Source organism: Melitaea cinxia, chromosome 5, assembly GCF_905220565.1.
Source record: "Melitaea cinxia chromosome 5, ilMelCinx1.1, whole genome shotgun sequence".
Taxonomy (NCBI): Eukaryota; Metazoa; Arthropoda; class Insecta; order Lepidoptera; family Nymphalidae; genus Melitaea; species Melitaea cinxia.
In genome coordinates this window covers 10,420,838-10,433,417 of record NC_059398.1, presented here as the reverse complement: position 1 = coordinate 10,433,417, position 12,580 = coordinate 10,420,838, and the positions used below count along the sequence as shown (strand labels likewise).

Genomic DNA, 12,580 nt, shown 5'->3' with positions numbered 1-12,580 from the left:
GTATATGTATATATATGTGTGTGTGTGTAATGTGTATATGTATGTATATTCACGTATTATATGTATATATTATGTATGTACACCTCCATGCCGTCTAATTCTTTAGTCATGTCCTTTTCATGCTAGAGGTTGTCTGGAAGAGATCGCTCTTTTAGCGATAAGACCGCCTTTTGTACATGTCTATATTTTCTTTTACGGTGTAAAATTTTTCTCTGATAGTGTACAATAAAGAGTATTTGTATTGTATTGTATTGTAATTTTTTGGACATACAGTATGATTTGTAAATCTAACGCATATTTGACGAACAAAACAAAAAAAATGAACACATATAATAAAAATAAAAGAACTTTAAGAATTTCTTTGTTTTCTATATGTAACTAGTTTTAGTAGTATGAAAGTATAGTTCTTATACTTGTTACATTAAATTTAATTACCGACTACGTCAAAGTCAAGAAGGAGGGTTATAATTTTAGCAGTCTATGTACATATGTTCATCTGTTCTCTCATATCTCCCAAACTACTTGTACTTGACTAAAAAGGTATTAAACAATGTTTTAATTTAATACCTTTTTAGTCAGTATTTTTTGGCGTAGTGGGGTTTTAGTTTTAAACCTTATTTTTATCTTGTTTTCGTTGTCTTTTATGTACTAACTTAAAGTACGCGCAAAAACTAAGTTCCAAGACCAGTGTAAAGTGTCAGTAGGCCATTCCTTCCATGTTCTAAGAAATTTTCACTCACATAGAACTGGTCCGTGTTGTCTAGACGCCAAAGTAACTCTGAGCTGACTTTCTCTAATCCAAAAGTACTGCAGAACTAATATAAAATTGGCTCTCTCAGCCAAAACATATTATTGTGTCAACGACTTATATTTGAAATAACCTTGCTGTACATTATAATTTACGTGTTTACTGAGATACCACAGCGACGTATTAAGGTTAATGACACATATAAATTAAGGTTTTGGACAGTGTCCGGGCATACACCGTCGAAGTAGTAACTAATCCTGGCTGACGGGCGAACCGCGTCCCTGAGACCATCACCTACGGGCAATATTGATCTTATTTGAGCTTGATTAACTCGGACGCTGTCGACGTGCTAATAATATCTCAACTCTGGCACCGATCCAGGAGAGGCCTTAATGGTACTTCGATACACGACAAGTTTTAAAGGTTACCTAGCCATCACATCCGTTTTATATAGCAAATTACTTGCTAATTAGACTTTTGATTAAACAATTAACATAAATCACTCATGGTCCCTATGTAAATTTACTACTCTGTGAAAGTACCTTTATTAATGTTTTAGATGTAATTACATAAGTTGAACATGTAACTTAACCTTGTTGAGTGTTGATTCACGTCAGATTATTATTTATCATTTATGATTACTCTTCCGGTACCATGAGTCGTTGCTAGAAAATTTGGCCTTTGGCATTCCATAATGAGCAAGGCTTTTTAAAACAAAATATGGTCAATCTGGACTATTTTAGCTTTACTTTATAAATGTCGTAGACAAGTTTTTTTAATGAAACGAGTAGTCAATAATACCCGGTACAAAAACTACTACCTAATATTTTTTAATCTTATTCATGATACGCTTCCCTTGGTATGCCAAAAAGTTTCACGACCCCCTAATTACTTCTTTTTATTCGATATTGTACGTCTGTAGCACACATTTGCGTTAGAGATCAATTCAATTTCAATTCAAGAATTTCTAGTTAGAAATATGTTATATACCTATTTTGTTTTATTAAATATATTTATTATTGAGTTCCATTCTGACAGAAACCTTGGCCAAAACAAAAGATAAATGTATGTATATGTATGTAAATGTATTTGGTGTACATGCATGTGAGTATATGTTCATGTGTATGATACACAACATTTTTGCGCCCCATCCCACACTTCTTATTTAGTCCGCTGCCCAAAGGTTGCCTGGAAGAGATTATTAGAGTATTAGCGATAAGGCCGCCTGTTGAAACTGATGCAAATTCTATTTTATATATCATTTGTTATGCTGTTAAAACCTTGTATTAGTGTGCGAAAGTGTAAATAAATAATAAATAAATAAAAAACAGCAACCTAAGTGTACGCAGAATCGTTTAAACTTGCAAACAAATGCAATTCACTGGACCATTTAGGTCCAATTTACTACAAAACATTGATCATTTTTCATTTAATATTACAATGTTAATATACAATGCAATTCCTAAGGGATATCCTTATTCCCGTGACAATCTGAGAATGCGTTTACATTTGAAACGTGTGTCGCTTCTTAACGAGACTTCTTAGAAACTGGTCTTTTGATATCGATAATAATAAAAAGTTTCTAACTTTTCATAACAGCTGTTAAAAGCGAAAGTAGGAATGTGTAAAACAGTCTCGGTTTACGGTTTCAATAGCAGTCTGAAACTTACAGGTTGTGGTCTCGGGGGTCAGGAGTTCCGACAATTCAAAGTTTACCAAGTTTGAATTTATCCTTCAACAATTTTAGACTCAGTCTTCAAGGAATTATGTCAAAACTTTTGCATTACTCATAACAAACAATTACCAAAAGGATTTACAAATTGAAATATACCATACAACGCTAAGAGAAATGTTAGCAAGACGCATTAATATTAAATTAATATAAATAAAATAATATAAAAAATGAAAATTACTCTATAATATTACGCTATTACGATGAAGTAATAAATTATACAGAGAAATAAATAATTATGACATTCAATGCAACTCTAAAACTAGAATTTTTTTAAAAGGCCAGCTACTAATAAGGAAATCAACTGTACAAAATTTAAGCCTTTTTAAAAGCCTTAGTTTTATGATTTTAGTTATGTACTTAAGTTTAGATTTCGTTTCGTACGAGACCGTTAACCTTAACAAAATGATTTTTTTTTGTCATAGGATTCAAATTTATAACTAGTACCTACTCCAAGTTTAGCAGTAAAATAAGCTATTCATATGCAGCGTAGTCAAGGAAGAGGTACAAATAATAATCTACACATAGAACACGCTCTTCTTTCGCATACTTTAAAGTTTCAAATGGCTTATCGACAAGAATCGGCAAGGTTGATTCGAATTCGAAACAGGTGCGCGTTCGAAGACATCAGTAACATGCCTGTCATATAGAAAAACGAGCTATACAATAACACGATTATACTGGAAACGTGAAATACTTTACTTCATGGTTTGTGTTGACGTTATATCCTAGGTAGTACGAAAAAGGTGAAAATATATAAGTATATGTGCAATTATTTACTTCTCAGATTATAACCAAGAAACCGTCCGTTCGTTATAGGTAGGTACTATTTTTTAAAATTTTAACTAATATATTTTTAATAATATAAACTATATAATTTTATAAACGTCTTTAAGTAATAATAAAACAACAAATTAATTAAGTTTGTTTGTCATATCAATCTAATCTTAGGAGTCAAAATAAACAAAATAAAAAGTATACTAGTACGTTTCTTTAAGTCGTTAAATAATCCGGTAAGTCACGAACCTAACCACATGAGTCCACGAGGTTCATCTTACTTGTATTTTAAAATAATTGTTTCTACGTAAAGGATAGTGATAATTAACTAAAGAGATAAAAATTAATAACAAAAACGTTTTTACTACACAAATAATAAAATTCATTGTAAAACAGAAATTATTTACATTGTAACTGATTATAGCATCATATTTTTATAAGTAGCATAATAAACCTAGACGCAAACGGCAAAGAACAGATCGAAATAGAGGCACTTTTTATGTTTCTTGAAATATGATCTTTTATTATTATTTGAGATAACATACCAAATTTATATAAATATTTTAACAGTAATATAATTAAGAAATGTAAGCAAATAAATAACTAAATTTGTAAATTTCTTAAAAGGTAACAAACCGACCTTAGAAACTTAGGGTTGTTTCGAAATAAGTCATGACGTAATTAAATTCTTACAAAATGCCGATTTTCTTACACGAATAACGATGAACAATAAATTAATATATAGACAGTAAATAAACAAATTATAATTATAATAAATCAAAAAACCAAAACAACATTCATTTTTTAACATTTCATAATTATGTCAACTAGTTAACATGATGATTTAGATTACGAAATAGATAATATTACCTATTATCGCTTCAGCCTGTAATATCCCACTGCTGGGCATAGGCCTCTTTCCCCATGTAGGAGAAGGATCAGAGCTTAATCCACCATGCTGCTCCAATGCGGGTTGGCGGATATATTCCTTACTATGAGTAACGATCGCTATCAGGTGTACATGATAACAACCGGGACCGACGGCTTAACGTGCTCTCCGAGGCACGGTGGGGAGACCCACAAGGTCTGCACAAACACCCAGACCACGGCAAACATCTGTATGGCCAATACAAATGTTTGTCATGTGCGGGGATCGAACCCGCAACCGCCAGTGCATCAGCCACAAACCTGCTGTGACCGTTGCGCCAACGCGTCGTCAATATTACCTATTACGTGGCATTAAATCATTATACCAACTTACTGGTTAAAAAGAATTAAATATTAAAGTTGTCGTTGATCATGTCATGACTGCGTTCTTATTTGATAAGTTGATTGTGAGTTATAAATACAAAACATATTATGTTGAGCACATATATTATGATATGTTATTGTTGTTATTTTATATTTAGTTATGATAAAATAAAGCCAAGTGACGTTTCCAATTAAGTTACACCTACATTAGTAATAATAGAAGTATTAGTTCTAGGATTGCCATCCAAACGTTATAAATACAATAATAATTTAAATGTAACAAACACGTGTGTTTTTATCACGTACTCAATTTATGAAATACATAGTTCGTTATTTTTCTCATTTTATAATTCGCAATACCACAAATACAAGAGAACATTTATTTACCTTTTTTTATAAATGGCAACCCTAATTTACAAATATATGAGTTGCTTTAAAATGTACATATTATGTTAATTAAATACACGACATACGCATTACATATCAAGACATGCATCGCATTCACATGCTTATAATAACAAATTTTAAATACCAGTAGGGTAGGTGTTCCTGTGTCGATGACATTGCCGTTACTCACCTGAAACAAATAAATCAATTGTTACTATTTTAGAATAACGGTCTGCAAACAATCAAGTCAGTTCAACAACTGCGTTTGTTTAAATATTAAAAAACGTGTAATGGTATCCATTAGTGCGATGTATATTTAATTACTGAGAAAATAACGTATTAATTTCTCTTTTGCATCATGTATTCATTTTCAATATTGTTTATTATATAACCAATTAAAAATTAAAATATTATTTGTATCGTTTACGGTTATCGGTTTGTATGTTGTAGAATACATTAAATATACATTTCATTTCAAAAGATAATAGTCAAGGCCGTTATTTAATTTGTACTACGCACACGATTGAACGGTGCATTTTAGCGTACGCTATTGCATTACTGGGCAATCGCTGTGGTTCGACGGGGCATCGCTTCGGCCGCGAGCTCCAACTAGGCTGGCACCCGCCCAAATATTTTTCGTTTGCCCGCTAGAGACCGGGATAACTTGCCCTATTCACCTGAATCGGAATACATTTGCATCGCGCTGAATTGAGAGAGCGGTAAACGATAGCTATCAAAATCCCCTCCAAGTCACAATTGCCTCTTTTATATAGTTATTTAGCTCTAGACGCCATTAATAATAATAATAGTTTATTGTAACGTCATTTGATAGGTAACTTAAGTTATTAGCTAAAACAGTATAATATAATGTCTGAATATATTTATTAACACATAACTAGTAAAGATATTCAACAATTGAACCTTGAACCTACACTATATATCTGTACAAAAAAAATAAAATTGAAGTGTCTGTTTGTATTATTTAAATAACCACTTTTTATTAAATGCATATGGACGTATTCACGGTACGTATACCAAAATAACATTTTTTACAATTTTTGTCTGTCTGTCTGTCTGTCTGCTTCTTCCGGCTAATCTCTGAAACGGCTGGACCAATTTTGAGGGAACTTTCATTGGCAGATAGCTGATGTAATAAGGAGTAAGCTTAGGCTACTTTGATTATAGAAATTTATTTATTTTATACTTTGATTATAGAAATTTATTTTATAAGTCTGCCAGCCGTTTCAGAGATTAGTCGAAACAAACAGACAGACAAAAATTGTAAAAAATATTATATTGGTATATTTACCGTGTATACATTCATACGTATTTAGTAAAAAGCTGTCATTTTAATATTACAAATAGACACTCCAATTTTATTTATTTGTATAGATTTTGTAAACGTATTTTATGTATTTAACTTATAGTTTATTATTTTATTTGATACGTTCTGCAAACAATCTTAATAATATTTGGTAACTTTGTTTCAGAACCCGTAAGCTTATTTATTTGAAGAGATAGCGATAACCACCTTTATTGTGTATCTAGTGTTATCAAAGTTTCTTTTTACTTAACTTTGTATCACTATAATACTATAACTTATTTGCGGTGTACAACAAAAAGTACTATTATTATTAACGACTAGCCGACTCTTGCAGTTTTACCTTTTTATTTTTAATGGTTTATTCTTAGCTTTATATGTCATAACACGATGTTCATAGGCATAGACAGAAAGATAAAAACTATTTTATTCGGTCTAAAATATTGTTGTCTGTTTTGTTCAAAATATGACTTCATTATGATTTCACTACAATTTTTAATTGAGTAACAACTCAACTTTTATAGATTTTAAATGGTTTATCAAGATAAAGCTATACCAAATTTTAAGATAGACCTTCAGGATCACAACTGTGATCTCCATATCCACTTTCATGTTTTGATTGATACTACCAAACATACAGAAAGTCAGACAGACAAATCTTCTAAAAGTATTTGTTTTGGCGTGTATAGCTCTTATAAAGAAGTTAAGTATTTTTTTTTTTCTAAATATCTCCCATGAACAGGCATCAGCTGATTAGTTTAATTATTTTTTTTTTGACTATAATTGAGTTGCTTTTTTTTTATAATTCCTCTCAAATTAATAGTAATAAATATTAGTTTGTTATAAAAGGGAAGTTGTCCATAAAAAGTCAACAATTCAATATTTAAAAGTACATCCGTAAGTCGTTTATATACTTTTACAAATGAAAGTATACACATTATGTTATAATAACAATCTATTTAAGCTTGCATAGGCTGTATTTACTATTTGCACAATATTTAACGTATTTCGCAATAACAACGAAGAACAAGCGAAGGTAAAGTAGGTAACCATAAACCAGTTATGTTTGATTTATACGATGACAAATAACTGGAAAGTTAAACTATTAATGCAAAATTTTTACTTCAAACACATAGCGGTATTGTTATTTGTACATCATTGTATACGCTTATAAGTAAAATAAATATGTAGAAGAGCATAGTTAGTCGATTGGGATTTTGCAAATCTTCATTCATATAGTAAGTTATTAATACCGGCACCAGATGCAGGCATCTCTTGAAAGATGGAGTGGGGCACTTCATAAACATTACTGAGATAATTTGACGCTACGAGAAATTTCTATTATGGAATTTACTCGTACAAAAATGGTTTAAATAGAAACATTATCAACAAATAAACTTGTATATTGAGATCAAGCGAATTTTATCTGCCGTAGTGCCTGTAGTTACATATTTACCTATATGGAAAAATACTAAATTAATTGGGAAATAGTTATTGTGTTTGCTCGCAAACAAAAAAAAAACAGACTTCGATTACATCGATAAGTAAGACAACGTACGTAGACGAAAAAAATAGTCAAGTAAATACGCGTTATCAAAGATTATTCAAAAAGTAGTCAGCAGATCTCGATCAAAATAGGACATTAAAACAAACATCACCTTTTAATTAAAACAAGAATCATCAAAATCGGTATAACCAGTGAAAAATTATAATAAAACGTAGGTACATGCATAAAAAATACAGTCGAATTGAGAACCTCCTCCTTTTTTGGAAGTCGATTAAAAAGTAATAAGGAAATAGTTAAATGGTCGAATAGGCATCATCATGCCTATCGCATCGACATCGGTGCCAGATCACAAAAATACTCACAATGTAAACAAGTTTTAGTATTTACAAATATACGGTGGTGGTGGCGATCACTGCTTACCACAGTCGCAATTATTGAATATAAGAACTTTGGTTGCGGTATCTGTGCTTTTGCTTACGTTTGCGCGCGATTAACTTGCCAACAGCCAACAGGTATTTACCAACTGGTTCGCCTTCAAATGCCACATGCAATACTATGAATACGATACTGTTGTACGTACTGAGTTGATATCTTCAAATAAAGCTTCCAAAATAGTTGGATATTGCACAATACAGTCAACAAAATAGCGTAGATCGTGTATGCATCTATTATAATTACGAATTTACATAGCTACATAATGCAGTGTCCGCTAATACATGAGTGTAATTGTTTCCTCCTACAAAATTTTCATAATGAAGTTCTAAACAATACGACGATGGCATGATAGTGGAAAACTCTACATCATCGAGTTCGTATACGTAAAACTAATAGTTGTGAATTGTTATATAAAAATTACTGTTTCTTAATGTTCAAATGATGAATGATGACGAAAAATAAATATATCTATATGAGCTATATATGTATTATAAATATATATGTATCCTACTTCTACTGAAATATTTTAATTTTCTATATATTTGTTGTTATATCGTTTTATGAAAACATATTTTTATTTATAAATAAAAATTAATTTAAGGTATAAATAAATTTATTAACTACCTATTAAATACCTGAATATGTTAACGAACTGCCCAGAAAACTGCAAGAAATGTATAATTAAGGGTCAACAAGTCGACGGCGCGAACTCGTTGGTAGGCGAGGCCTAAATGAATGCTATTTCACCTGACATAGTGTGCGAACGGGAAAGACTCCGAGAAGAGCAGTGAGAAAATATCGCGCGCGTACATGTGACAAGCTAGCAAATGCGTTTACGATCTCATTGACGACCTCCGTAGCGCGGTGGCTAAACCGCCACCACTATGAGTCTCGTGAGTTCCGAGTCTGGGAATCCCATCTGGGATCCATCTGGGAGTTAATATGTAGATTTTTTATTATTATTAGTATATAACTGAAAAAAAAAATTGCGTGTACATACATTTTGGCATTTCATTTTTATTTATATAAAGATATCATAATATAAATAAATGAAAAGAAATAGATTAGTACGTATTATCATAGAGAAATAAATAATAAATACCTAATAATAACATTACTGAAATAATCTCAATCTCAAAAAACATCAAACAACCAGTCACATTATTAGCATTAAATCGCCACATGGTAACCCATAACAAGACTGCTTACTTTAGATGTTTTTTTTTTTATTTTATTTTTTGAACACCAATGACAATAAAATAAAAAACATAAAATAAATAATTTGGGGCGCAACGGTAGGTAGATACCTATATTGTAGGTATAAAGCGCGCGTCGGCATCGGCGCGGCTCATTTTTTAGATTATGATTTATTATTAATTACCTATTTCTTTTCAAGATATTTTTGAGATATGAGCTATCACTTTCACAGTATACAACAAAGTCGCTTCGCGCTCTCTGTTTGTCCCTATGTATACTTAGATCTTTAAAACTACGCGACGGATTTTGATGCGATTTTACTACATAGGGTGATTCAAGAGGATGGTTTATATGTATAATACATGCATAATATAGTAGAGAAACACTGATAATTTTAGAGGTTTCTAATGTGATGTCGTTAATAAACACATTTTTTTGCGCTTACATTGCAAACGCTCGCGCTGGCTGAAGAACCCTACGAGATGGATCAAAATATTGTACTACAGTATTGTAGATCTTAAAAAGATCTACAAAAAAGTCCGCGATGGTATATGTCTATCTCTTAGGGATAACCCACAATAAACCATTTTTTATCCTTTACTTTTTACGAGAAATAATGTCTTATTTACGAAGCAATTTTAAGCAATACAGCATTAATTCTTGTTCCATTAAGTATCTTCAATACACTATGCATTTAATATAGATCAATATAGCTCTTTACAGCATGTAATTTAAATGAATATTTTCGAAGATATTACAAATTTAAATTGCAAGGACATAACGGTTGCGGCGGTACTACGGCCGGACAGCCGGCGGCGCGTGCCAAAATAAGTAATAATAAAAACAATAGCAAAGACATTCTGTAGTACATTTAGTATCAGCATTGCACCCGTGCGAAGCCGGGGCGGGTCGCTAGTAATGTATAAAATATTACTTACCTACTAATTGGTGATAGTTGAAGTTGATTTATATGATTTGAGGAGTAGGAAAAAACAAAGGAAATAATTTTTGTACAACGTAATCTGTATTAGTATTATTTATCTTTATTTGTCTTCCTGTCCTGTGTATCTCTTTTACTTAGTTTGCAATAAAGATTAATTGTATTGTATAATTATTATATTTATCAGATCTGATAGGTAGATTTCGAGATTTCAGTTCCAGCCGAACTACTGATATTATGCTATACTTGTACCAAGTATAATATAATATTATGAAGATATTCCTGTGCTTCATTTAGTCTCAAAGTGTCAAAATTTTCGGAAGTAATGAGACTACTAACTATACTAAAATAAAGAATAACCTCCCCTAGCAATCACACTAACTAAAAGCAAAGGCTTGTGTTATGTTACCATGTACCTAGTGAACGAGTGGTGATCCTAGAATATTCATACATAAATACATACACACCTAGACTCGGAATATACATACTGGTTAAACTTTAGATTATGCTCACTAATCCCCATAAATCGACGGTCCATAATCTAAAGTTTTTAGCCTAAATTTTTTTTGTTGCGCCGTGCGGGATCGAACCTGTGGCTTCACGAGTCCCTCAGCTGGCGACTTAGCCACCGCGCTACGGAGGTTGTCAGATGTATGTAGCTAGTAAATAAATTAAAGCTACATAGGTACGCTGCGGTAGGTACGCATTGTCTACAGGATCCTACAAGGATTACAAATTAGGTACAACTAAAGGGAAAGGGAATTTACCGCAATTGTAAACCATTTTCTATAAATCACGATAAAAACAAAATTTCGATTAAATTCTTTTTTTTCGTAGTATTAGGGAAAGCGATGATTTATATAAAACCCTAAATCTCTTGCTCCCAAGTGCCCCAAAGATATCATTTAGGTAAATAGTATAACTAATAAATATAGTTTTTAGAATAATTAACTTCAGATTACTTTCTAGTTCATTTCCTTGTAGAACGCAATAATAATAAAAAACACAAAATATTTTTCACACTACTTATAAATTTCGCGCTAACACGAACAATCAACCGCTGCAATGAATAAGAGCATTCATGTTTACGTAAATACGTCTGTCTACCTTTGATGTACCTACTGCCGCGACACGCGACAACGACGCGACTGTTGCCTATTTCTTGTCAAAAAAATATTGTGAACGGTTTAGCAAGGACCACCAATTGTCAGCGTATACCTATATCAGATTCGCATTCGAGGCTATGTTCACAGCATTCATAAAAATTTGCGAGTCTTTTAAACCTATTTAGTTATTGTGTAAAATGTTGCTGGCAGGTTACTAAGAACTTAGTAAACGACTAGAAAAGGTACTTTACTTATTGACAACATTGATATGTAAATAATTGTGTTTGCTCGCAAACGAAAAAAAAACCGACTTCAATTACATCGACGAGTAATACAACGTAGATCGACGAAAAAATAGTCAAGTAACTACGCGTTATCAAAGATTACTCAAAAAGTAGTTATCAGATCTCGATAAAATTTATATGTGACCACATGATAAACATCAGCTTTCGATTAAATTAAAAATTATCAAAATCAGTACACCCAGTAAAAAGTTATGCGGATTTTTGAGAGTTTCCCTCGGTTTCTCTGGGATCCCATCATCAGATCCTGGTTTCCTTACCATCGTACCAAACTAAGGATATCCCCTTTCCAACAAAAAAAGAATTATCAAAATCGGTACATTCAGTAGAAAGTTATGCGGTATAATACAACGTAGGTCGACGAAAAAAGCATCAAGTAAAAACGCATTATTAGATATAACTCGAAAAGTAGTTGTTAGATCTCAAATAAATTTAAATGGGACCAATTGACACACACCACCTTTCGATTAAAAAAAAAAATTGTCGAAATCGGTCCACCCGGTCAAAATTTCTGATGTAAAATACATAAAAAAATACAGTCGAATTGAGAACCTCCTCCTTTTTTGGAAGTCGGTTAAAAACAATAGATCAATGATTGACAAGCATTAATTCCGCCGATAATCTGTCACGCAGTTTGGTGGATTATAAAATTGTACAGTATTTGGTCAAATAAAGAATTTATAATAATAATAATTATTATTATTATTATTGATTGTTTTATAGAGAAACAATATACAAGTCACTTCCCTTCACTGTACTAATAATAGCGATTAGCGAGACAAAGTCAAAATTCAAACGCAACGTATGTTTCACTCAAAATGGGAATTCAAAGTAATAATAAGACAGGCAGCAGAACAAGACATTGTTTAATAATAAT

General features: G+C 31.8%; 1 protein-coding gene across 1 annotated transcript in view; it reads right to left on the bottom strand.

Annotated features, from left to right (window-relative positions):
• Positions 1-7,523, bottom strand: part of LOC123653831 (RNA binding protein fox-1 homolog 1-like) — a 38,124-nt gene extending 30,601 nt beyond the window's left edge. Inside the window, 2 exon segments of the mRNA XM_045589811.1 lie at positions 5,041-5,085; positions 7,470-7,523. Of these exon segments, the coding sequence (XP_045445767.1) occupies positions 5,041-5,085; positions 7,470-7,523 (99 nt within the window).
• Positions 7,524-12,580: the final 5,057 nt, after the last annotated feature.